Here is a 27,026-nt window from a genome sequence, read left to right on the forward strand (position 1 = left end):
AGAATGTAGTTGAGGGGATCCATGTAGATGTTAAAAAGTTGCGGAGAGAGAACTGATCCTTTAGGTACCCCCCCTGCTGACGGGCTGTAGGTCCGACAAGAAGTTGTTGATTTTTATTCTTTGTGTGCGGTTCTGTAGGAAGGAGGTGAACCACTGTAGGACCACCTCATCCGCTTCTACCCTTTCTTGAAGTACCTTAATGAGTAATTTGTGGTCAACCGTGTTGAAGGCTGCCGATAGGTCTAAAAGAATAAGCAGATAGCATTGGTCATTTTCTAGAGACTTGTGGATGTCGTCTATGACATTCAGGATCGCTGTCTCTGTGATACAACCTTTTCTGAAGCCAGATTGGTGAGGTCTAGAAGGCTGTTGGTGCCCATGTGTTGAGTGAGTTTGAGGAGAACACATCTTTCCAGGATTTTTGCTAGGAGAGGGAGATTGGAGACGGGTCTAAAGGTATTAGGATCGTTTGTGTCAGAGACTGTTTGTTTTAGTAGTGGTGTGACTTGGCCAATTTTGAGTCAGTCCGGCATGACTCCGGTTTTCAGGGAGCTATTTGTAATCTTGGTCAAGATTAGAGTTAGGGTGAGCTTGAGCTTTTTGACCAGTTGGGGAGGAATGGGTTCCGAGATGTGAGATGAGGGAGTGGAGCAGGAAATCATTTTTGCCATCTCTGCTACAGAGATGGGATTGAAGGATATCCAGTTGTTTGGGTGGGGCATGGGTGTGATAGCTTCTGTGTCAGCGAGCGACTGTTGCTTGGAGGGTTGGGGGGTAGCAGTGAATGTCCAGGGAGAGCTCAATCTTTGTGATGTTGTCATTGAAGAAACTGGCAAAGTTGTCACACAGGTCTTTGGAGGGCTGAGCAGAGGATGTGGGGGGTTTGGAGGTTTGTTGTATGATGAGATTGAAGAGTTCTTTCGGCCTGTTCTTATCGCTGTTCAAAGCACTACAAAAGAAGGACTTTTTTTCATTCTAAATGTGTTTTTTGTATTTCCTGCACACTGATTTCAGTACATTCCACAGGATTGTGGACCGGTTGTTCCACCAGAGTCTTTCGCAGCTCTTAGCAGTCGTCTTTCAGAGTTTATGTACGTGTTAAACCATGATCTGGATGGGCTGTTTCTGACTCTTTTTTTGTTTCCAGGGGACTAATTGGTCCATGGTGCAAGTCATAGTACTGTAGCAGGAGGTGAGTTCTGTTATGGAGAGGTTGTCAGTGGAGGTGGGGAGGAGTGAGCTTACCCTTTCCTCCAGGTCGCTAAGATGGTTTTGACTTAGATTCCTCACCTAGTGGGTAAAGCAGTGATCCTCTCTCACGCCGTGCACAACTGCTGCCTGCTGCCTGCGGTATCGTTATTTAACTGCTGCCTGCCTTGCGATCGTGCTCTGTGCACGGCTGCTGCCTGTGGTGTCATTGTTTTGCTGCTGCCTGCCTTGCGATCGAGCGCTGTGCCTCGCTAATATTGGCCCATTTAGTTTGTTATGATTTGTGTGCTCTCCTGGTCTGCATCGCTTGATAGGGTTATTTAGACATTCATTTGTTTATTTAGTAATTTGGCTCGTCTCCCACAGCTCATCCCCACGTTGTGCCACATCCTGGTCCGGTTTCACTTTTGCGGCCATTTGGTGATTGTTGTGCCTCGGAGCCCGCCCTCTCCACCACGCACCCGCCTCCCAGCTGCTTCTCCCTCGCCCCTCCCCCCTCCACTACCCTCTTATGACAGATGCTTATGCGCGCAGCAATCACGCGCAGCGGTCGCGCCCCATACGCGCCGAAGGTGCGCCAAAGGTAAGCCCGTCTATGCCCGTCCGCGCCTGGACCGCGCCCAGCGCCAGACCCCCTGGCCCCCGCAAAACCCACTCCACCCGCATAACGTATGACGCCTCCACCCTCCTAGCCCTTAAGTCCAGACGCCCCCCACAATGCTACGAGGCTGCCCCAGGACATACCCACGGTCCCTTCGCCTGCCACTCCTGCAAGTTCACCAGCATCAAGACCCACACCAAATCAACTAACCCCAACCACAGCTTCGACCCTAACCACCTGAAGTGCATCCTGCTGAACACCCGCTCGGTCCACAGACAAGCCACTGAACTATGGGACCTACTCGACACTGCTTCACCGGACGTCGCCTTCCTTACAGAAACCTGGATGAACGCATCATCAACACCCGACATCGCCATAGCCATCCCGGACGCTTACAAAATCATCCGAAAAGACCGCACCAACCAAGCAGGAGGAGGCATCACCATCGTCCATAAGAACACCATCAGAATCACGACCAGCTTCGACGATAACCTTGCAACCGCCGAACACCTCCACTTCCAGATCCACACCGACCCCAGGACCACACTTAGAGGCACCCTCATCTACAGGCCACCAGGAACCCGTAAACAATTCAGCGAAGACATCACTGAGTTCATCAGCCCACACACCCTCGCCTCCGAGAACTACATTCTACTGGGAGACCTCAACTTCCACTTGGAAAAGAAAAACGACAGCAACACCACCACCCTTCTGGACAACCTGGCCAATCTCGGACTCAAACAACTTGTTGACACCCCCACCCATATAGCCGGACATACGCTCGACCCAATCTTCACCTCCAGCAAACACATCTCCTTCGATCACACCACAGCTCTCCATTGGACGGACCATAGTTGTGTTCACTTCAGCTACAAAACTACCTCGACCCACAACCCCCCACAACCTTTTCCTCGAAGAAACTGGAACAAAATCACCACAGACCAACTCCTCACATCGCTCAACCAAAACCCACCCGCCCTCTCATCGGACCCAAACCAAGCAGCCACCAACCTCAAACAATGGATCACTCACAGCGTTGAAGAATTAGCACCCTTGAAAAACCACCAAACCAAACAGGGTAGCAAAAAGGCCCCCTGGTTCAACGACGACCTTAAGAAATTCAAGAAACTATGCCGTACTCTCGAGAAAACATGGAGAAAAAACCCAACCACTGACAACCTGACCACCTTCAAGACAGCCTCCCGTAAACACCACCAATTGATCCGATCCACCAAGAAATCAGCTTTCAAGGATCGACTCGACAACAACGCCCACAACAGCAAGGAACTATTCAACATCGTCAAAGAATTCACCAACCCCACCGCAGCCTCAAACGACATTACTCCCTCCCAAGACCTCTGCGATTCGCTATCCTCCTTCTCCTACAACAAAATTGCCAACATACATAACAGCTTTGAGAACATCTCCAAAGAACATTCTTCTCCACCCACCTCCGAACCTAAACCGCCCTCTAACAACCTCAGCGCCTGGAACCCAATCACCACTGAAGACACCATCCGCCTAATGAACTCCATCCATTCTGGCTCGCCAACCGACCCCTGTCCCCACCACATCTTCAACAAAGCAGACTTCATCATCGCACCCCATCTCCGTGATGTCATCAACTGCTCCTTCAACTCCGCTACCTTCCCAGAAAGCTGGAAACACGCCGAACTCAGCGCCCTTCTGAAGAAACCCACAGCAGACCCCTCCGAACTTAAGAACTACCGCCCCATATCCCTCCTCCCATTCCCTGCCAAAGTCATTGAGAAAGCCGTCAATAGCCAGCTCGCCGCCTTCCTTGAATCCAACAACTCCCTCGACTCTTCACAGTCCGGCTTTCGAGCCAAACACAGCACCGAAACCGCCCTCATTGTAGCGACAGACGACATCCGAACACTACTGGACAACGGAGAAACAGTGGCCCTCATCCTACTCGACCTCTCCGCCGCCTTCGACACAGTCTGTCACAGCACCCTCATACAACGCCTCAGTAACATCGGCATACAAGGAAAAGCCTTGGACTGGATCATCTCATTCCTCGCCGGGAGAACCCAGAGAGTCCGACTTCCCCCATTCAAATCAGAGGCCACCGAAGTCATCTGCGGAGTACCACAAGGATCATCACTCAGCCCCACCCTCTTGAACGTTTACATGAGTCCACTCGCATCCATCCCGCATCAACACAACCTTAACATCATCTCCTACGCTGACGACACCCAGCTGTTCCTTTCCCTCACCAAAGACCCTAACACCGCCAAAACTAATCTTCACGAAGGAATGAAAGAAGTAGCCGAATGGATGAAAAACAGCCGCCTAAAACTTAACTCAGACAAAACGGAGGTCCTCATCCTAGGATCATCCCCCTCTACCTGGGACGACTCATGGTGGCCATCGGCTCTGGGCACAGCACCCATACCCACAGACCACGCACGTAACCTTGGCTTCATCCTAGACTCCTCACTCTCGATGACCAGACAAGTCAACGCCGTCTCATCCTCCTGCTTCAACATACTTCGTATTCTCAAAAAAATCTTCAGTTGGATCCCCTCCGAGACAAGAAAGACTGTCACCCACGCACTAGTCACTAGCCGACTGGACTATGGAAACACCCTCTACGCCGGAATCACAGCCAAATTACAGAAAAAACTCCAACGCATCCAAAACGCATCAGCGAGACTCATTTTAGACATCCCTCACTAAGATCACATTACCGGTCACCTGAAAGACCTCCACTGGCTTCCCGTCAACAAGAGAATAACGTTCCGTCTCCTCACCCACGCACACGAGGCCCTCTACAAACTAGGACCCGAATGCCTTAACACTCGACTGTCCTTCTACACACCCACCCACCAACTAAGATCCTCCAATCAAGCCCTCGTCGCAGTTCCGCGCATCCAAAGATCCACCATGGGAGGAAGATCCTTCTCCTACTTAGCGGCCAAGACCTGGAACTCACTCCCCACTCACCTACGCCTTACACAGAACCACATCTCCTTCAGAAAGGAACTTAAAACCTGGCTATTCGATAAATAATTGAACCCCCTCCCCAAGCGCCTTGAGACCCTCTGGGTGAGTTGTGCGCTATATAAATTCCTGAACTTGAACTTGAACTTATGTGGTCAATAGTGACTATGTCTGCTTGGGCATTAATGGCATCTAGGATTGATCCTCTGTTGTGGGTTTGTTCTATGCAGTGAGGTTATTGTTGTGTAGAAGTTCGTTCAATGTTTGGATCAACAAGTTGTTTTCCTCATTCCAGTGTAAGTTGAGGTCTCATAAAAACACAAATCAGTGCTGGAGGCGGTTGTAAAACAGAAGAACTGTCTGAAGAAAAATTATCTTGACCCATATAGTACCCTGAGGCACTCTCTGGAAAACTGAGAGCCGTGACTGAGCAGTAGGACTCAAAAAATCTGATTGGGAAGAACTTACCAATGATGGATCCGTATAAACAACAACCATAGTAGAAGACGCAATAGTTGAAATGGTTATCATTTCTGTCAAGTTGTTGGCGAATTACTCAGCCTAACAACCCCGCCCCCCCATCTCCACCAGGGACAATCGGCATAAGTGGTGCTCACGGGCTGCAAAGGAAAGGCTACACTCCATGGCATGCTATGAAGAATCAGCCTCATGGTGTAGTTTGACATGTTCCATGGAGACAGCATTTTTCTTTAGAGCCTGGAAGCTGTAGTAATGACAGTAAGTGTACCTCCTTGTATGCCTATGACTGGACCAAGAGCACCATACGTTGTGCCGAATTCTTTTTTATGGAAGCCAGCCGGAAACAGTAGTTTGTTCCTCAGCACTCGAATAGGGAGATGCAAGAAAGTATTTGATACAGTGGGCATTACGGAACTTTTGTAAGTCCTGCAAGACAGCACTATGGCTATCTACTTCAAAGGTTGCGGCAGCCACCACATAGTCCGAACCGCCAAGGTCTGGAACATACATCTTGATGCCGAAAAGCACTTCGTACAGGGTTCATCCACCCAGCGGTATTTTGAGGAGGTTATTTAGTGCTTGTGAACCCCATAAAGATGGTTCAAGCAACCACACCCTGTACCTAATACTCTAGCTGTTCTGGACTGCTTCAAGTCATGGTTGATTCTTTCCACAACAGAATGATCCTCGGGCCTATATGGAGAGGAATATCTATACACCCATAGACGTCATTGAATCATGGTACCCTTCAGAAGAGAAAGCCTGACCCTGGTCTGAATGGAATGCACCACATGCATAAGTACAGATGAAGACTTGCAAGTCTTTAATAACAGTTCGAACGTCAGCCTAGCGAAGTGGCCAAACCCAGAGGAACCTGTAGCAAGAATCAACTGTAACCAAAATAAATTTGAACCTAGTATCTGAAATCAGTGGACCTTAATGATCGAGGTAAAAACAGCCAAAAGGCTTGTTGGAAATTAAGCGATGTTTCTGCGGTTGGTGAGGCACAGTGGAGCTTTTAATTTGCTGACAAATGTCGCAACAGAGGACATATTTTCTAGTTTGCTGGTATAAGCCCTGCCACCAATAGCGTTGCTGTAAGAGCGAATCAGTGGCCTCCACTTCCGCATGGGCCGAAGCCACACCTTTATGTGTGGCATCAATCAAAGCATTTCTGCAGTCTTCACTGTGAATCAAACAATTGCCAACTCCAGGGATAGTTCCAAAAGCAACATTCTGGTTATTTAAGTATTACGAGTATTTAGAAGGAAAGCCTTCGAATAAAGGTATGTTGTTTTTATGTGCATTCACCGCAGACAAAGATCTCATTATTCATATGAGTTTAGAGTGTGTAACTGCTGCTATTTTACCTGTGTCTACTGCAGATTTGGCAGCTTCATCAGCCAGGGGCTTCCCTATAGCATGTGTTCCCACTCGCTGATGGCTCAATGTATGTAATACATGAGCTTTGGGCAACTTATCTTTAAGATCTGCCACTTTAACCCAAAGCAGCTTGTGCTTGATTGTGCTTCCTTTTGAATCTCTGAAATCATTTAGCGCCAGAAACTTAAATTCTCATTAAAGAACTGTACACAGCAATATGAATCACACTTAATAAATGTGGTGGATTTGGGATCCTTATTTTCAAGTGCATGTAGCAAAGCCTTCAGTTCAGCTAGCTGCACAGGGCAGACTCCTAATGACTGGGTGTGAGTTGTTAGAGAGTGAAAACCGCCATCAATCAATCAGTCAGGGTTGTTAAAGTGCAACTACTCACCCGTGTTGGTCTCGAGGCGCTAGGGTTCTCCATTGGGTGCTGAGTTCTCTGAAGAGCCAGGTCTTGATGTCCATCCTTAACTGGGCAATGTGGGAGCTTGCCGGAGGTGAAGGGGGAGGTCATTCCAGGCTTTGGCTGCGAGGTAGAGGAAGGACTTTCCTCCCATTCTGGTCTTGTAGATGCCTGGGAAGGTGGCCAGAGAGAGAGCTGCTGATCTGAGGTGTCTTTTGGGCACTTGGAAGGAAAGGCAGTTGTCGAGGTATATGGGTCCAGCTTTGTGAAGAGCCTTGTATGCGTGGGTGAGGAGTTTGAAAGTTATTCTTCTTTTGACTACGGACCAGTGGAGTTCATGGAGGTGTTGGGTGATGTGACTGCGACGGGAATGCCGAGAGTCAGTCTGGCTGATGCTTTCTAGATGATCTGAAGTTTACGAAGGAGTTTCTTGTTGATCCTGGTGTAGGGAGTGTTGCTGTAGTACAGTTGCTGCTGATGAGAGTGTGCGTGACAGTTTTTCTGGATTCGGATGGGATCCATCTGAATGTCTTTTGAAGCATGCAGATGGTGTTAAAGCAGGTCAAGAATACATTTTTTTTATGGCGGTTCATTGTGAGCGATGAGTCTAGTATTATGCTAAGGTTTTGTGTGTGGTCCTTTGGCTGGGGGGATTTCAGATGGCACCAGGAGCTGTCCCATGTAGAGGGGATGGAACCAAGAATGAGGACTTCTGTTTTCTTGGAGTTCAGTTTCTGGCAGCTGTTCTTCATCCACGTGGTGACAGCTTTCATCCCTTTTTAGGGCTCGGCCTACGTCCCACGAAGTGGGCGTGACTTAAGAGTCCTTTTCTGAGGTGCTCGAAAATCGTACCTACCAAATTCCTGAATGCTCATGAATTTTGCAATGTGTTTTTTCAAGCTGCATGGCAATTGGGCCTCGCATGCCTGTGTTTTTATAAGACAGCACGCAATAGGCCATAGGCGGTAGACTTTCTCCGGCTATTTCATATTGTGTGCGGTTACGCGCAGCAGAAGGCCATATTTCTTCAATTACCAGCTGTCATGGCTCGCGGTAATTGAAGACAGATGCTGGGCGCGCGTGCACCATTCTTTGCTGTCTGCTCTCGGAAGCCTCGGAACTGTATTTGGCATTCCTGGAGCGTGTGCATTTAGTGTCCGGACTGGATGATGCTGGGCGCGTGCACCATTCTTTGCTGTCTGCTTTACAAAGCTTTACTTCTGCCCCCTGATTGCACTCGATAATAAGAAGTGCCCCCCGCCCGCATTCTTGTCTCGAATTCAGTTGTGTGCAGCCAGCTTCAAAAATAAAATAAAACCATAGTTCTCTACTGTCTCTTTACTAAAGGTACCCAATGGGTTATTTCGTGCGAGTCTGAGAGTTATCTTCAGAACATGGCATCAGGGATTCTGGCCTCCTTCAGCACACATTCCAAGGTGTCGAAGAGGTGCCATCCTCCCTTTTCCTAAGCTAGAGCTCGAGACATTAAAAGGAATCCCAGCAGTGCATGGCCTTACACACGCTTTCTGGATACGACCTGGAGATTCTTCGACTTTGAGGGAAGTCCCTGCTAGCCACTTGCATGATACAACCCCAGCCCTTGGGAGCTATGGACATTACTCAGCTTGAACTCCAGAGATCTCACTCTGCTATATGCATCAACATCACGGAGAGCTTGCAGGCTGCCATGGATGTCCTGATGGAGAAAACTCACCCTTGCTTTAATGCTGCCCATGGCCCTCTGTGTCCCATTGCCTAATATCTTTGCTTCCCGTGCAGCGGTATGTCACTAGCCCCTCTCTTTAGGTATATGAAAGATCAGAGCAGAGGCTTGCCACCAGATGGCAGGGTTGCCAGTGAGACCGGACCTGTGCACGCCGCAGAGGGCTGTCTGTGGACGAGCACAGCAGCACAGACTCCTATTTGCACAGTACAGCACAAGACTCGAGGGCCTGACATCTGCCCGCCTCCTCGTGCCCTCCCTGCGGGGTAGCACAGACTGCACCTGAAGAGGCGGGAGCTCAACGGAGGAGCCCCGTGGCGCTTTACTTAAACCACAGCCGACTCACTCTGCTGAGGGGGCTTGACCCGAGCATTGCCTGAGGGTGCTATCGGCGGAGCCCTGGCAGCATTTCTGTGAGCTTGGCTCAGCTTTTTAAATTGTGTTTTTTTCAGTAAATGTTGACTTTTTCACGTCTTGGCGTTATCCTCAGTTCCTCGCTGCAGCATGACATGCCCTGTAGTGTAGGGCTTGGATCCCAACTGCCCGGGTGATGATTGCTAGCAAAATGCCCTGAAGTCAAACCAAAGCAGTAACTATTTACTGAGTTAATTCGATGTTCCAGAACACTTTTTCTCCTCTCTTGTGAATTCATTTGAGAATTCAGTGCCTTCTAGGAGCTGTAAACTGTAACCGTGATCCACAATTAACTAAAGATTTCAATGTGATGCAAACGACAAAGGAAATATCTTTTGGGCAGCAAAGGTATATTTGTGCCAAAGTTGACGTGATAACAGCACAAAGTGCCTTTGCATCTCGGAATTCCAAACCCCCTATAATGAGTGCAGAGTGAGTGCGAGAGTGACTGTGAGTGCAGAGTGACTGCGAGAGTGACTGTGAGTGCAGAGTGAGTGCGAGAGTGACTGTGAGTGCAGAGTGAGTGCGAGAGTGACTGTGAGTGCGAGAGTGACTGTGATTGCAGTGTGAGTGCAGAGTGAGTGCGAGAGTGACTGTGAGTGCAGAGTGAGTGCGAGAGTGACTGTGAGTGCAGAGTGAGTGCGAGAGTGACTGTGAGTGCAGAGTGAGTGCGAGAGTGACTGTGAGTGCAGAGTGAGTGCAGAGTGAGTGCCAGAGTGACTGTGAGTGCAGAGTGAGTGCCAGAGTGAAGAGTGACTGTGAGTGCAGAGTGAGTGCCGGAGTGACTGTGAGTGCGAGAGTGACTGTGAGTGCGAGAGTGACTGTGAGTGCAGAGTGAGTGCGAGAGTGACTGTGAGTGCAGAGTGAGTGCGAGAGTGACTGTGAGTGCAGTGTGAGTGCAGAGTGAGTTTGAGAGTGACTGTGAGTGCAGAGTGAGCGCATGAGTGACTGCGAGTGCGAGAGTGAGTGCAGAGTGAGTGCAGAGTGAGTGCAGAGTGAGTGCCAGAGTGACTGTGAGTGCAGAGTGAGTGCAGAGTGAGAGTGAGTACAGAGTGAGAGTGAGTGCAGAGAGAGCAGGGTATGCTTGTGCACTCACACTGTGCACTGACACACAGGAGCTAAATCAAAGAACAGCTGAACACATGTCTTGGGAGCTTCATGGAGGCAGCCGGCCCTCTGTGAGGGGAGCAGCAAGGAGGGGACGCCCCAACCAATCAAGCGCAACTACTCACAACCTACTGTACGATTACAACACAGGCCAAAGGGAAGAGCTATGTCTTTTCGCATTACGTAGGGTGAGCAGTGTGTGAGCGTGCAAGGTGAACAGTGTGTGAGCGTGCAGGCTGAGCAGTGTGCGAGCATGCAGGGTGAACAGTGTGTGTGTGTAGGGTGAGCAGTGTGTGACCGTGCAGGGTTAACAGTGTGTGAGTGTGTAGGGTGAGCAGTGTGTAAGTGTGTAGGGTGAGCAGTGTGTGAGTGTACAGGGTGAGCAGTGTGTGCAGGGTGAGCAGTGTGAGAGTGTCCGGTGAACAGTGTGTGTGTGTGTGTAGGGTGAGCAGTGTGTGTGTGTAGGGTGAGCAGTGTGTGAGCGTGCAAGGTGAACAGTGTGTGAGCGTGCAGGCTGAGCAGTGTGCGAGCATGCAGGGTGAACAGTGTGTGTGTGTGTGTAGGGTGAGCAGTGTGTGACCGTGCAGGGTTAACAGTGTGTGAGTGTGCAGGGTGAGCAGTGTGTGAGTGTGTAGGGTGAGCAGTGTGTAAGTGTGTAGGGTGAGCATTGTGAGTGTGTAGGGTGAGCAGCGTGTGAGTGTGTAGAGTGAGCAGTGTGTGAGTGTGCAGGGTGAGCAGTGTGTGAGTGTACAGGGTGAGCAGTGTGTGCAGGGTGAGCAGTGTGAGAGTGTCCGGTGAACAGTGTGTGTGTGTGTGTGTAGGGTGAGCAGTGTGTGTGTGTAGGTTGAGCAGTGTGTGTGTGTAGGGTGAGCAGTGTGTGTGTGTGTAGGGTGAGCAGTGTGTGTGTGTAGGGTGAGCAGTGTGTGAGTGTGTAGAGTGAGCAGTGTGTGTGTAGGGTGAACAGTGTGTGAGTGTGTGGAGTGAACAGTGTGTGAGTGTGTGGGGTGAGCAGTCTGTGAGTGTGTAGAGTGAGCAGTGTGTGTGTAGGGTGAACAGTGTGTGAGTGTGTGGAGTGAACAGTGTGTGAGTGTGTGGGGTGAGCAGTGTGTGTGTGTGTAGGGTGAACAGTGTGTGAGTGTGTAGGGTGAACAGTGTGTGTGTGTAGGGTGAGCAGTGTGTGACCGTGCAGGGTTAACAGTGTGTGAGTGTGTAGGGTGAGCATTGTGAGTGTGTAGGGTGAGCAGTGTGTGAGTGTGTAGAGTGAGCAGTGTGTGAGTGTGCAGGGTGAGCAGTGTGTGAGTGTACAGGGTGAGCAGTGTGTGCAGGGTGAGCAGTGTGTGTGTGTAGGGTGAGCATTGTGAGTGTGTAGGGTGAGCAGTGTGTGAGTGTGTAGAGTGAGCAGTGTGTGAGTGCGCAGGATGAGCAGTGTGTGCAGGGTGAGTGCAGAGTGAGTGCAGAGTGAGTGTGAATGCAGAGAGATTGACTGCAAAGTGAGTGCAGAGTGAGAGTGAGTGCAGAGAGATTGACTGCAGAGTGAGTGCAGAGTGAGAGCGAGTGCAGAGAGATTGACTGCAGAGTGAGCGCAGAGTGTGAGTGACTGCAGTGTGAGTGCAGAGTGAGTGTAGAGTGAGTGCAGAGTGAGAGTGAGTGCAGAGTGAGAGTGAATGCAGAGAGATTGACTGCAGAGTGAGTGCAGAGTGAGAGTGAATGCAGAGAGATTGACTGCCGAGTGAGTGCAGAGTGAGAGTGAATGCAGAGAGATTGACTGCAGAGTGAGTGCAGAGTGAGAGTGAGTGCAGAGAGATTGACTGCAGAGTGAGTGCAGAGTGAGAGTGAGTGCAGAGAGATTGACTGCAGAGTGAGCGCAGAGTGTGAGTGACTGCAGTGTATGCGCAGAGTGTGCGCAGAGTGTGCGCAGAGTGTGCGCAGAGTATGTGCTGAGTGAGAGTGCATGCAGAGAGATTGACTGCAGAGTGAGTGCAGAGTGAGAGTGAGTGCAGAGAGATTGACTGCAGAGTGAGCGTGCAGAGTGAGAGTGAGTGCAGAGAGATTGACTGCAGAGTGAGTGCAGAGTGAGAGTGAGTGCAGAGAGATTGACTGCAGAGTGAGCGTGCAGAGTGAGAGTGAGTGCAGAGAGATTGACTGCAGAGTGAGTGCAGTGAGAGTGAGTGCAGAGAGATTGACTGCAGAGTGAGCGCAGAGTGTGAGTGACTGCAGTGTGAGCGCAGAGTGAGCGGAGTCACACACAACACCAGCCGTCAGTGAATGCTTTCACTAGGCGCACTTGCCACCAGCTGTCAGTGCACCCTTTCACCAGGCACACACACCACCAGCCATCTGTGCACGCTTTTAACAAGCACACACACCACCAGCCATCTGTGCATGCTTTTAACAAGCACACATACCACCAGCCATCAGTGCACAATTTCTACAGGCGCACACACCACCAGCCATCAGTGCTCGCTTCCACCAGGCACACACACCTCCAGCCGGCAGTGCTCGCTTCCACCAGGCACACACACCACCAGCCATCAGTGCAGAATTTCTACAGGCACACACACCACCAGCCGTCAGTGCTCGCTTCCACCAGGCACACACACCTCCAGCCGGCAGTGCTCGCTTCCACCAGGCACACACACCACCAGCCATCAGTGCACACATCAATTGTTAACACATCCTCAATTAACTATTGTAGCAATCGCAATATGGTGCCCTTTACTTTTAAACATATTTATCTAAAGCGCAGCATGCCTCCATTCCTACTATTCCAATCCAACACACTGTGGGCCAGTCCCGGCAGCGCAGCGGACGAGCGCAGCGGGCGCGACGAAGGCGCGCCGAAGTTGCGCCTAAGTTAAGCCCGTCTGCGCCCGTCCGCGACGGGCCGGGACCAAGGGCCATAGACCCTGCCCTTCCTTTGTCGTACACCTCTGCCCAGCTACTGTCTCTCTCCGTCTCTGCTCCTCTTTCTCCTTCTGCAGTTCAACACCTATCCTCGCATGGCATTTATGTTCCCTACTTTCCCTGCTCTTCCCCGGCTTCCCCTATTTCCTCACCCTCCACTTCTTCCATGCCCTCTGCTACTGGCATCATTCCTGGTCCCCCTGCCGCCTCTGCTATCCTTCTTAATACCCGTTCCGCCACTAAAAATCAAACTGCCCTTTTCAATCTTTTGGATACTGATTCCCCGGATTTTCTCTTCCTCACCGAAACCTGGTTTTCTTCCGATTCACTCCCTGACCTTCTTGCTATTCTCCCTAGTACCCACTATGCCCTTCGTGCCGACCGCCCTGACGGAAAAACTGAAGGGGGTGTGGCGATGATAATTCGCTCTTCTATGAAATTTCAGCTGCTTCCGCACCCCCGCATACCCAGTGTTGACTTCTTGGTGGCGCGCTCTCTCAATCTTCCGGTACCCCTTACGGTGGTCCTCGTGTACCGCCCACCTCAAAGCATGCCATCATTTGTGTCCACCTTGCAGGATCTTCTGGCCACTTTGGCAGTAAATAATTCCTCGCTGCTCCTGCTCGGAGACTTCAACTTTTGGCCGGGTGATCCGAGGGAAGATTCCTCTTCCAAAGATTTCTCTGCCACACTTCAGTGTCTCAATTTCTTACCTCATGTTTTGGCCCCTACCCACATTCATGGTCACATTTTAGACCAAATTTGGTCCTTACGCTGTCAACTCTCGGCCACTTCCATTTTACCCTGTGTTTGGTCGGACCACTCCATGATCTCCTTTTCTATTCATCTAGGTCATGTTGAGAAAGCTCCCCTGCCTAAAAACATCTTGGCCCGAAGCTGGAATAAGACTGATCTTAATGACCTTTCATCTTTATTGTCTTCATCCGCTCCTACCCTGACCGACCTGTCTTTGGAAAGTCAGGCGAACGCCATTAACACCTGGCTTTCTTCTGCTTGCGACCAGGTCGCTCCTCTCAAAAAAATTAAATCGGCTCGCCCCCATGACGCTCACAAGTGGTTTTCGAGTGACCTTAAATCCCTGAAATTAGAGCTCAGGCGCTCGGAGCGTCATTGGCGTCGCAATTACTGCCCTACCCTCCGTCTCAAATACAAAGCCCTCCTCAACATCTATAAAAAAGCCATTTTAGCGGCCAAATCCAAATATTTTACTGAGCGTGTGGCCCTGTCGGCCAACAAGTCCCGTGAGATTTTCTCACTAGTTCACAGTCTTGCTACCTCCCATCGTGCCTGTCTCTCCCCTGCTCCTTCTCAATCCCTCTGTCATTCTTTGAACGATTATTTTATCAATAAAATTATCACCATTAAAGCCAATATTCCCACTGTGTCCCCTCCTGCTCTGCCTGACCATTCTCACCTATCTTCTTCTGTTTTGGATCATTTTGAACCCATCTCTCCTGAGCTCTTCCTTGACCTGCTCGTTAAGGTCAAGTCTGGTTCTCCTGCAGATTGTGCCCCTGCACGGATCCTTAGAACTCTTTACACTAGTTGTCTGGCTCCCCCCCTCACTTTTCTTAACACTTCTTTGGTTTCGGGCTGTGTTCCCCCCTCCTTTAAATCTGCTATTGTTTTCCCTATTTTGAAAAAGGCTGGCCTTGATCCCTCCCTTCCATCTAACTTCAGGCCGATTTCCCTTCTCCCCTACCTAGGGAAGATTCTTGAAAGCTACGTGACATCCTGCCTTTCCGCCTACATTGAGGAGAATCATCTTCTGGCCTCCCACCAGGCGGGTTTTCGTCCTGGCCACTCCACTGAGGGAGTGGTCCTCGCGGTCCTTGATGAACTTAAGGGCAAGGCCGATAGCAACCTCCCCCAGGCCTTGATCCTTCTGGACTTGTCCGCTGCGTTTGACACTGTCGATCATGCCATCCTTCTCGACCGTGTCAGCGCAGCGGGCATCCAAGGCACTGCCTTCTCCTGGATCGCGTCCTTCCTCCAAGGCAGGTCACAGGCAGCCCACCTTTCTGATTTTTCTGCTCCCCCACTCCCGGTCACCTGTGGGGTCCCTCAAGGTTCTTCCCTTTCCCCTCTCCTCTTCAATCTTTACATCCGCCCCCTCATCTCCTCTCTTCTCGAGCTGGGGGTCTCTGTGTATAATTACGCTGACGACCTCCAGCTCGTCTTCGATCTTTCTTCCCCAGCTGAATCTCTTCCTAAGTTCTGTTCTACTCTTCTTTTCATTTCTCAGTGGATGAGCTTCAATCATTTGAAGCTCAATCCCGATAAAACAGAGCTTGTCCTTACTGGCGGCTCATCTAATCCCTGGTCCTCTGCTCACTGGCCCCTTTCTTTTGGTTCCCCCCCCCTCTCCTGTCTCCTCAGTCCGGACTTTGGGCATCAAGATCAGTAATGATCTGTCCATCCACGCCCAAATCAGTTCCGTTGTGTCTTCTTGTTTTTCTTCCCTCCGCCTCATTCGCAAGATCTCCCGGTTTTTTTCTGTTGATGCCCTTAAAACCATTATCACGGCCCTTATTACATCCCGCCTGGATTATGGCAACGGCCTGTACGTAGGCATCCCTGCCTACGAAACTCGCCGTCTCCAGGCCATCCAAAACCAGGCGGCCCGTCTTATCCTTTGTCTTCCCAAATCCTCCCACATCACCCCGGCCCTCAAATCCCTCCATTGGCTCCCGGTTCTCTTCAGGTCCCGGTTTAAATTAGCCTGTCTGGCTTTCCGAGCGCACGCTCGTTCTGCCTCGCTTTTCATTAACTCTCTTATCTCCTCCCACGCTCCCAGTCGCTCTCTCCGCTCTTCTTCTCTTTCTCTCCTTCATGTCCCCCGCTTCCGCAAATCCCGAACCGGGGGCACCCGATTTTCTGTCCTGGCCCCCCAGATTTGGAACAATCTCCCTCTTTCCATCCGCTCTATCCCCATTTTTTCCCACTTTCGTAAAGCCCTTAAAACTTTTCTTTTTCTTCAGGCATTTCCCGACTAACCTCTCATGGGACCCTCTGTAGTAACTGTTGTGCTCCTCAGCGCCAGGAAGCCGCTTGGCCGCAGTGCGCTTTAGAAATTTCTTTTTCATTTCATTTCATTTCATTTCCACTACACACCACATGCATACACTCCATAACACATGGCGAAAAGACATTGCCATTTACAATTCCATTAGCTCGAACTAAAAAAAATCCGAGACCTATTGCATTTCTAATGCTTGTTGGAAGTTGTGTTTGGTGACGTTGGGTACATTTGTGAGGGAGATGATCAGCTTGGTATCGGCTTAGGAGATGATGTTGAGCCTGTAATTCCCAATGATGGTTGCGAGAGGGGCATGTAGACGATGAAGAGGGTGGGGCTGAGGGAGGAGCCCAGGAGCACTCCAAAGTTGGTCTCTGTCGTTTCTGAGAGGAAGGGAGAGAGACTGACCCACTGAGTTCTGCCGGTGAGGAAGGATCAAATCCAGTCGAGGACCTTGCCACAGATGCTGGCATTGTGGAGTCTGGTGGCTAGAGTGCGGAGGGAGACGGTATCGAAGGCAGCCGAGAGGTCCAGGAGGATGAGGGCTGCCGTTTTGCCCTGGTGGAGGGGGGAGCAGATGTCATCAGTGGCGCTAGTAGGACGGTCGGAGTGCTGTGGTTGCTTCGAAATCCCGATTGGGAGATGTCCAGCACGTGGTTAGCTTCGATGAAGTTTGCAAGCTTAGTATTGACGGCCTTTTCGATGACCTTGGCTGCGAAAGGAAGCAGGGAGATGGGCCTGAAGTTCTTGAGATCCTTTAGGTCTGCAGAGGGTTTTTTCAGGAGGGGTTTGACTTCGGCGTGCTTCCAGTCTTCGGGGAAGGTGGCAGTCTCTAAGGAGTAGTTGATCTTCTGACATAGTTCGGGTGCAATGGCAGAGGCAGCTCTGTGGAAGATGTGGCATGGGCAGGGGTCTGAGGGTGCCCCGGAGTGGATGCTATCATGGTCTTCAAGGTGCCTTTTGTCGGGAGCAGGATCCATTTGAGCAGGGTCTATTGGGTGGCATTGTATGGAGGGGGTTAGGAGCAGTGAGGAGGTCTTGGTTGTCCAAGTTGTCGTAGATCATCTTAATCTTGCAGTGGAAGAAGATGCTAAGTCTGTTGCAGAGGTTGTATCGCCTCCGGGTTTGGCAAATTCTTTGATGATGGAGAAGAGTTATTTGGTGTTGTGAGCGTTGGTGAGGATTCTGTCTTGGAGTGATTTCTTCATTATGGAACTGATGAGATGGTGGTTTGTGGTGGTGGCTGCTTTGTAGGTGGCACGTGTTTCTGGGGTTTTGTTGTTCCTCCATGTCTTCTCGAGTTGTCTGCAGGAGCGTCTGGTTTCTTGTAGTGTAGGGGTGAATCAGCTTGTTTTTTTAATGTGTCTTCCTGTGGCTTTCTTGAGGGGGGAAAGTGTGTTGGCGCAGTTCATGATCCAGCGGAAAAGGTTGCTTGCTGTGGTTTTTGCGTCAGGCGTAGTCCTATGTGAGGTGCTGATGAGGACAAAGGTGAGCTAGGCTTCGGTGATCTTGTTCCAGCTTCTGCAGAAGAGGCGGTTGGCGTGCTTGTGTACAGTGGCTTTTTTGAAGGAGTCGTTGCAGTGGTGATCTGTCCAGGGGAGTTCTGTGGTGTGGCTGTAGGAGATGCTGTTTCCTTCGGCGAAGACAGGGTTGAGTGTGTGTTCTGCTGTGTGCGTGGTGGCTATTTCTTTCAGTCCGATGTTGGCCCGGTTCTCTAGGAGGGAGGCAGTGTTTGAGTCGTCGTGGTTGTCAAGGTGGAAGTTTAGGTCTCGAAGTAGGATGTAGTTTGTGGAGGCGAGGACGTGGGGTGTTTTGAGGTCATTGATGGCGTTGGTAAAGGGACCACAGGGGCCCGGGCGACCTGTTGATGAGAGTTCCGCGCACAGAAGCCCTTTGACATTGTCTCCCATAGAAGCCTTAGGACATTGTTTCCAACAGAAGCCTTTTGACATTGTCTCCCATAGAAACCTTCTCACACAGTCACTGTAGTAACATTCCCAAAGTGCTCCCTATGACAGCCCACAATTCCCCCATTAAACCTCCAACCTAGCTTTATGGAAACCTTGAATAATTTTGATCGTAATTCTGTGGTATCCTGCGTGGATTACTTAAATATGACCCCTGAAAACAAGCAATGGCTTATCTTGCCTCATTTACCTGATAGATACTTTATAGGCTCACAAAAGCTCCCTTGCAATTCTCCTACTGAAGCTCCATGGTGTACCTGATAAAATTCACGATTTCCCTAAAATGTCCCCAAGCAACGCCATTTATATCGTAATTGAGTTCCGAAAATGTTCTTTCTTGAACCTTCATATTCTTTCCTTTCGGCATCCTAATATGTTCCACCTGTGACCCCGAAAGTTCCCATTTACAGTCTCTCTGTGTATTACAATGGCAGAACTAAAAGGTTCTGGGTAGAATTTGGATTTAATGTTACTTTATTTATCATTGGCGCTCGTGGTGAAGTCATTTGCTTATTCACCTTAACACTGTGTTTTGTGCACTTGTAGATGGGGTGTGTCTTCCTAGTGAATAGTTTGGGGCTGTAGCATGTTTGTCTGATTCCCAGGCTGTGTCCCTGGCTGATCACAATTGCCATGGGCTGTGCAGTCTATGCTGCTTTAAACACTTTGAGTCATTTAAGACCTGTGCGTTTTATTTTTGTTTGAGTGATTGTTAACAGTGGTGCCATATTTGGCGTAATTTCCAACCTGCTGTTTGTGTCCTACAGTTGTTTATTTTTTTGCTGAACTGCTGTAAACAGGCTTATAGGTTGCGGGTTGACAGCTTTTCTTTAGGTTATAGGGTTGTCTTATAACTGCTGCTTAATTCTGTCACACCTATCTCTCCCTTCTATTCCAGGGTTATTGTTTAGTGTGGAGCTACCCAGCGCCAAAGACAACACATCTGCCAGTTCGCTAGATGTATTTAAAGATGAGTGGCAAGAGATTAAAATAGATGAGTTTTTAGGAGTTTTCTAAAACTGTATTCGGATTGGTTCATTCTGAAGACAGCAGGGAGCCCGTTCCAAAGTTTGGGGGAAAGTGCGACTCCCTGTCTCTTGTGAATCCTAGGGACTGTAAGCCACCTGAGATTCCCGGACCGTAGAGACCTCCGAGGAATATAAGAAATGAGTAGTTGTTGCATGAGCAGTGAGTCTCTCCCGTGAATAGCTCGATGGGCGAGGCACAGTGCCTTAAAACTGCTGCTAAAGCTGGTGCAGGCAACTGGGATTTGGGAATGTTTTTTGAAGAATCCAAGTTACATATTCTGGACACATAACACACAGAAGAGTAGGCCAAGTCTGGAGGTGGTGTGTGTCTGAACAAGCGACTATGAAGCAATTGGATATAGATGTAGATGAAACCAGAGGCTGTTGAGTCACAGAGGTTTGAATAAATCCCATCAGCCCACCCAGTTGGTGGAATTTCATCATATGGGAATTGATAAGTATTCAAACCCTCTCCCGACCATTTAGTGCCAGGATAACATGGAAACTCTATGTAAATCGTTCCTCAACATAATAGTGTTAATAAAGTGCAGTGCTCAAATAATCGTGGTGATTAAAATTGACTACTAAGACTTAAGAAATTTACAAATAGAGGTCTAGGTGTCAAAGGTTTAAAAACACGCTGAGTAGTTGAAAATGGATACTACCCTGTGGCGCTAAGCAAGATGGTCGACATGTTTCAGCCTGTAGGGGAACTACCCCGGCTTTCTTCAGGACCTTTCATATAAAATTGCTACTACAACTGACAGTGATTTGTGATATGAGGAACAGTAAAAAAAATTGTGCTTATGAGAAGTCACATATCTACCAGGAACTTTGCACTTCAATGTTCGCTGGAGGAAGGGAGACAAGACTTCTTCCTATCGAGAGACAAAAGATAACACAATAAAACAGGACAAAGTCACCTACATATATCCGCATGAATACACATACACCGCTCAGATCAACACACATGCGTGAACAGTTTATATTCCGCATTACTGAAACAAGAAGCATAATAGCTACATCACACAGAGGCATTTCCTCATAGTGATACTCACCCAGCTTTGTGTGGGTGACGACCTCACCTCACTCGGCAACCGCTCGGGAGAATGAGGCCCCGCTCTATAGTGTAGACAAAGGACATAGTAAGTGATCGTCATCTTCCATGCCCAGCCAAATTGCTCTACACAAAAACCCAACAAACGTGTGATGGAAACCCAAGTATCAGACCACAAAGCTATCTACACAGAGGTTAGCAATGAGACAATTGGAGGCTCCAAATACCAAAAGGTTTAGAGATGTTTCAAAAACGCCATATAGGCACTACTAAATACCTCTAGATTGTCACCTATCAAACACAGTGGAGGCATTCAATGAATGACACCAGGTTTAAGATGTAGATATGATCTTAGTTTAAGACCCACAGTCCTTAGACAAATTATAGATAATATAGATACAGAGCCCTACTGGTCTGAATTAGCCCATCATTTAGAGTACATGTCAGGTACCCCACATTAGAGTGTGAGGGCAGTCTAAGCTGGTAACAATTATAGTAACTGCCAAGTGTGTACACAGTTGACACAGCAAAAGCATCCTGCTTCTTACCTGTCCGTCGGTACCCCTTGTATTAACCGAGCGGAAGTGGAGGTGTTTCTCATTCCGCCCGCCTTCTCTTTGTAGAAGGACAGTGATTGGTTAATTGGTCACATGGGGACTGATTTCGCGCTAAACCTTCAAAATGGCAAGCTGTAACTCTCCAGAATTTGTGTCCTGAGGAGAGTATTTGAGAAAACGCCGCTGCGCTGAGTCAAGAGACCGATGTGGGTCCTGACGTGTGTAGCTGCGCATGCGCTCAGCGGTGGCCGCTGTTGACTAGCGTATGCGTACTAGACGTGGGGCCGCAATACCGTAAACACTATGATTGTTTGCAAAGCCCCTGTTTCTTTTTAAAAAAAAACGCGCTATGCTGAAAGTGACAGAAAACGAGCGCCACTGAGAGGAAACAAACAGGGCAATGTTAATGCGTGCATAACAAACGAGACATGTTGGTTAGTCTCGATAGCATTGACGCTGTGCACGCATGCCCAAATCATAAACACTATTCCTTCGATGTGTACACATAGAAAGGTAAACACATTATTAGTGGGGAAAAAAACTGTGTCTCGAGTACACTAACAATGATTATGTCTCAGGGGCAAAAACTTTTTCTTTAGGCTGCACGTACCGGAATCACTGTGTGTGAAAACACTCAGTGAGACTTGTATTATATGCACATGTCAATCCATAATGAGTGTATGTGATTGACTGACTAAAAATCACAGTAACTGTAAAAATAGTTTGTCAGTTATGTGATTAATGTAATCAAAAGGATCTAAGGGCCAGGAAGGGTTGGGCTGGGTCTGTGTAGGGTAACCATCACAATTACAGATCACTGCCAGTTGTAGTAGCAATTTTATATGAAAGGTCCTGAAGAAAGCCGGGGTAGTTCCCCTACAGGCTGAAACGTGTCGACCATCTTGCTTAGCGCCACAGGGTAGTATCCATTTTCAACTACTCGGCGTGTTTTTAAACCTTTGACACCTAGACCTCTATTTGTAAATTTCTTAAGTCTTAGTAGTCAATTTTATTCACCACGATTATTTGAGCACTGCACTTTATTAACACTATTATGTTGAGGAACGATTTACATAGAGTTTCCATGTTATCCTGCCACTAAATGGTCGGGAGAGGGTTTGAATACTTATCAATTCCCATATGATGAAATTCCACCAACTGGGTGGGCTGATGGGATTTATTCAAACCTCTGTGACTCAACAGCCTCTGGTTTCATCTACATCTATATCCAATTGCTTCATAGTTGCTTGTTCAGACACACACCACCTCCAGACTTGGTCTACTCTTCTGTGTGTTATGTATCCAAAATATGGGGAGTGAGTAGACAGGTTGTTAAACATTCCCCTCGACCCTCCACACCTTTGTTTTTTGAGACATATTCTGGATAACTTGTAGTCTTTTTATCAGAGACTTGGGACTTCCCAGATAAAGGGGATCTAGGCAGTAGTTAATCTGTCCTCTCCTCGAGGAGGGTGGTGTCCAGTGTAGCAGTGTTCTCAGCGTTCCAAAGCAGGTCCCGGCAAGTTTCCTGGCCTGGATATCCACAGAGAGTTAATTATCAACCCATAAATACAGGCTTTTGACTACTAGGGAGGGTTAGGGAAGAACTCCAAAGCGGCCTGGCCACAAAAGTTGTGTCTTTCTTGAAAGGTTGTTTCCAACAACAAGTACCTTAGTCTTTTCGCCATTCAGTTTAATGCTACTTGCCAACATCCAGTCTGTTACCTGCTCTAGACAAGAGTTTAGACAGTTGGATGTTTGCCGGTTTCTGCTGTGAGAGTATGATGATCTGTGTGTCATCTGCATAAGACACAAGTGCGAGGCTGTGTGCTCGCAAGATCTCTGCCAGAACGAGCACAGATAGATAAAATAATGTGGGGCTAAGGGAGGAGCCCTGTGGGACCTCACATTATAAGGAGTGGCTGGCGAAGGAAAGAGCTTCTTCGTAGATCTGTAATCTCCTATTTCCCAGCAAGCCTACTAGCCATTTCGGTGCAGCCCCAGAGATTCTGGCTTCCTTCATCCTCTGAATAAGTACTGAATGTGAGTCGGTGTCAAAGGCCACACTCAGGTCTAGCATTATCATGGCTGCTGAGTCGCCTTGGCCAAGGATTAAAACATATTGATATTTTTTCATTGCTTTCCTGGAGATTTCTTTACTCTGTTCATCATACGTTTTTCTCCATCTTCTTTCCATTTTTTTGGCTTCCCTTTTTAGTCCTATTAGCCTAAGTGTGAACTATTAGGCCTGCCCATTGGTCCGTCTGGACCTTTGATGTCGACAGGGGACAAGGGGATTTAGGGAGTTGTTTATCAAACTCTCTGATTTGCTGTACCTTTCCATGGTATACCCCTCCATCTTGGGGCAGTGTCATTGAGTACTCTGTCCCACTTTAAAACGTCAAGTTTTCCCCAGGACCGTCTGCAGGGGAAGGGCTTTTCGGTTGTGGTTCTGGGAGAGTTGAGACCGAAGGGGACAATGCAGTGGTCAGACCATACTATTGGAATTACCTTGTCTATGGTAGTATTTGTAATGTTAGTAAAGATAGGGTCGAGAAGGTGGCCTAGACGGTGTGTTGGTGTTTTAACAAGTTTCGTTAACTGTATAGTGGCTTGACCGTGAGCTAACATTTAAGCGTTGTCACTGCCCTCCTTCTCGAAATGTAGGTGTAGGTCCCCTAACAGTGTAAAGTTGGCTTTCTAGAGGCTACATTCAGCGACTATGTCAAGTAGTGCTTGAATAAATTGAGAGGCAGCCTGAAGGGGAGGTGGCCAACTGGTACATCAGCAAACCTGAGAAGGTGAAAGTAGGGCAGAGCTCAGTTGAAAATTGGAGAGTCTCACTTCCCGGAATGTCAATGGGTGAGAAACTTCCCTTCAACCCTTCTTTGAAAATGATGGCTTCACCACCACCCCTTCTGTCCTTTCTGTTGCATCTCGCACCACCACCCCTTCTGTCCTTTCTGTTGCATCTCGCTTTAGAGTAGCCTTCAGGGAGAGACGTCACTATGTTTGGAGTTGAATCCTCTCTAAGCTGTGTTTCTGTAAAAGACAGAGCCTCCGTTTTCTTTTCTTCTAAATATAAATCATTCTGAGCTATGTCTTGGTAATGGCCTGCAATGAAGCAGATACATGTGCCCCTCATGACTGTGATGTGTTTTCTTTACTGCTCTGAGATCCATATAGTGTGATTTGCTTACAAACTAAATATGACTTGGTTGGTGATTGTTTGTTTTCAATCTTCTCTCTCTTCCCCAACAGAAAGCTTGATGTTTCCCACCGTATAACGTGGGGTGAGTTTATTCTTCACCATGGCGATGGACAGCCCAGAGTCGCTGATGTCACTCTGTACAGAGTACTGTCTTCGTAATTTGGATGGCACTCTCTGCTACTTGCTGGAGAATGAAACTCTGCGGCTGCACCCAGACATCTTCCTTCCGAGTGAAATATGCGACCGACTTGTCAATGAGTGAGTATCGAGGACAGTCAGTCTCGAGGCATGGGAAGGACTTGGGGATGGTACTAAACATATCTCCTGGATACCCTCCCGTGTGATACAAATCTACATAACATAACAAGCATTCCTCATTTTGTGTATACATGTATGGTTGTGTGTGTGTCTACCTACAGTGCCATGGGCAGAACAGAAACCTATAGACCTCCGAACAGTTTTAACTAAGCAAGTGCATGAGAACCCAGTTTTCGAAACCATGTGAAGAGTGCACACTTCTCTATTTCAGAGAAACCTACATTCGCACAGCAGGTCACGGGATTTTGAAGTCAATCAATCAATCAATCAAGGCATTTGTATAGCGCGCTACTCACCCGGGAGGGTCTCAAGGCGCTGGGGGAGGGGTAGGTCACTGTTCGAACAGCCAAGTCTTGAGCTGCTTCCTAAAGGAGAGATGGTCTTGGGTTCGCCGAAGGTGGGTGGGGAGGGAGTTCCAAGTCTTGGCTGCCAGGTAGGAGAAGGATCTTCCTCCGGCGGTGGCTCTGCGGATGCGTGGTACGGTGGCGAGTGCGTGGCTGGTCGATCGTAGCTGGCGGGTGGGCGTGTAGAAGGTCATGCGGTCGTTGAGGTACTTGTGGCCCAGGTTGTGGAGAGCCTTGTGTGCGTGGGTGAGGAGTCTGAACGTGATTCTCTTGCTGACGGGGAGCCAGTGCAGGTCTCTCAGGTGTCCGGTAATTTGGCTGTGTCGGGGGATGTCGAGGATGAGTCGTGCGGAGGCGTTCTGGATGCGTTGGAGTCTTTTTTGGAGTTTGGCTGTGGTTCCGGCATAGAGGGTGTTCCCGTAGTCTAGTCGGCTGGTGACGAGTGCCTGGGTGACGGTCTTCCTGGTTTCCGTGGGGATCCATCTGAAGATCTTGCAGAGCATGCGCAGGGTGTTGAAGCAGGAGGATGAGACGGCGTTGACTTGTCTGATCATTGACAGGGAGGAGTCCAGGATGAAGCCCAGGTTTCGTGCGTGGTCCGTTGGTTTGGGAGCGGTGCCCAGGGCCGGGGGCCACCAGGAGTCGTCCCAGGCGGAGGGTGATGATCCCAGGATAAGGACTTCCGTCTTGTCTGAGTTCAGTTTAAGGCGGCTGTTTCTCATCCAGTCGGCAACGTCTTTCATCCCTTCGTGTAGGTTGGCTCTGGCGGTGGTGGGGTCGTTGGTGAGGGAGAGGATGAGCTGGGTGTCGTCAGCGTAGGAGATGATGTTGAGGTTGTGCTGGCGTGCGATGGCAGCGAGGGGGCTCATGTAGACGTTGAAGAGGGTTGGGCTGAGTGAAGATCCTTGTGGTACGCCGCAGATGACTTCGGTGGCCTCGGATCTGAACGGAGGGAGGCAGAATCTCTGGGTTCTTCTGGTGAGGAACGAGATGATCCACTCCAGCGCTTTCTCTCGGATTCCGACGTTGCTGAGGCGCTTCACTAGGGTGCGGTGGCAGACTGTGTCGAATGCTACAGAGAGGTCCAGGAGGATGAGGGCCGCTGTTTCCCCGTTGTCGATCAGGGTTCTGATGTCGTCGGTGGCGGCGATGAGGGCGGTCTCGGTGCTGTGGTTGGCCTGAAACCCGGACTGCGAGGGGTCGAGGGATCCGTTCGTCTCGAGGAAGGCGGCAAGCTGTTTGTTGACGGTCTTCTCGATGACTTTGGCCGGAAAAGGAAGAAGTGAGATGGGACGGTAGTTCTTGAGGTCGGTGGGGTCCGCCGTTGGTTTCTTCAGGAGGGCGGTCAGCTCGGCGTGCTTCCAGCTCTCCGGGAAGGTGGCGGTGTGGAAGGAGGAGTTGACGGTGTCTCTGAGATGGGGTGCGATGGTGGCGTCGGCTTTGTTGAAGACGTGGTGTGGGCACGGGTCGGTTGGTGATCCAGAGTGGATGGAGTTCATCGTGCGGGTGGTGTCTTCGGTGCTGATCGGGGTCCAGTTGCAGAGGGTGGTGGTGGCGGGCTCTGGTTCGGTGGTAGGGTGCGTGGTCTGTGCGTCGAAGCTGTTGTGTATGTCGGCGATCTTGCGGTGGAAGAACGAGGCAAGTGAGTTGCAGAGGTCTTGCGAGGGAGTGATGTCGTTGTTTCCGGCGCTGGGGTTGGAGAACTCTTTGACGATGCTGAAGAGTTCCTTGCTGTCGTGGGTGTTGTTGTCCGGTCGTTCTTTGAGTGCCGTCTTCTTGGTGGCGCGGATCAGCTGATGGTGTTTGCGGATGGCGTGCTTGAGGGCGGTCCTGTTGTCTGTGGTGTGGTCGAGCCGCCAGGCTTTCTCGAGGGTGCGGCAGTTCTTCTTGGATTCCTTGAGTTCATCGGTGAACCAGGGGGGTTTCTTGCTGCCGGGTCTGCTGGGGGGGTTCTTTAGTGGTGCGAGGTCATCAGCGCAGACGGTCAGCCACTTGGTGAGGTTGCTGGCTGCTTCGTTGGGGTCCGTTGTGCTGGTCGGAGTGTTCTGGCTGAGGGAGGCGGTGAGCTGCTCGGAGGTGATCTTGCTCCAGCTTCGGCGGGGGACCTGTTGCGGGTGGTGGTGGGTCGTAGTTCTTCTGAAGCTGATGTGGATGCAGCTGTGGTCGGTCCAGTGGAGTCCGGTGGCGTGGCTGAAGGAGATATGCTTGCTGGATGAGAAGACTGGGTCAAGCGTGTGGCCGGCGTAGTGCGTGGGGGTGTTCACCAGTTGCTTTAGTCCAAGGTTGGCGAGGTTGTCCAGCAGGGCGGTG

The 27,026-nt window shown here is 49.6% G+C and overlaps 1 protein-coding gene across 2 annotated transcripts in view; it reads left to right on the top strand.

The window, feature by feature from the left end:
• The window catches only part of ZER1 (zyg-11 related cell cycle regulator), a 275,316-nt gene that overhangs the window by 34,693 nt on the left and 213,597 nt on the right, over positions 1 to 27,026 (top strand). For both annotated transcript variants that reach the window (XM_086924883.1, XM_086924884.1), the window contains exon 2: positions 24,105 to 24,312. In XM_086924883.1, coding sequence (XP_086781009.1) covers positions 24,155 to 24,312 — 158 coding nt within the window. In that variant the 5' untranslated portion in view covers positions 24,105 to 24,154. The remainder of the gene's footprint in view (positions 1 to 24,104; positions 24,313 to 27,026) is intronic.

This window comes from Lissotriton vulgaris, chromosome 5 (genome assembly GCF_964263255.1).
Source record: "Lissotriton vulgaris chromosome 5, aLisVul1.2, whole genome shotgun sequence".
NCBI lineage: Eukaryota > Metazoa > Chordata > Amphibia > Caudata > Salamandridae > Lissotriton > Lissotriton vulgaris.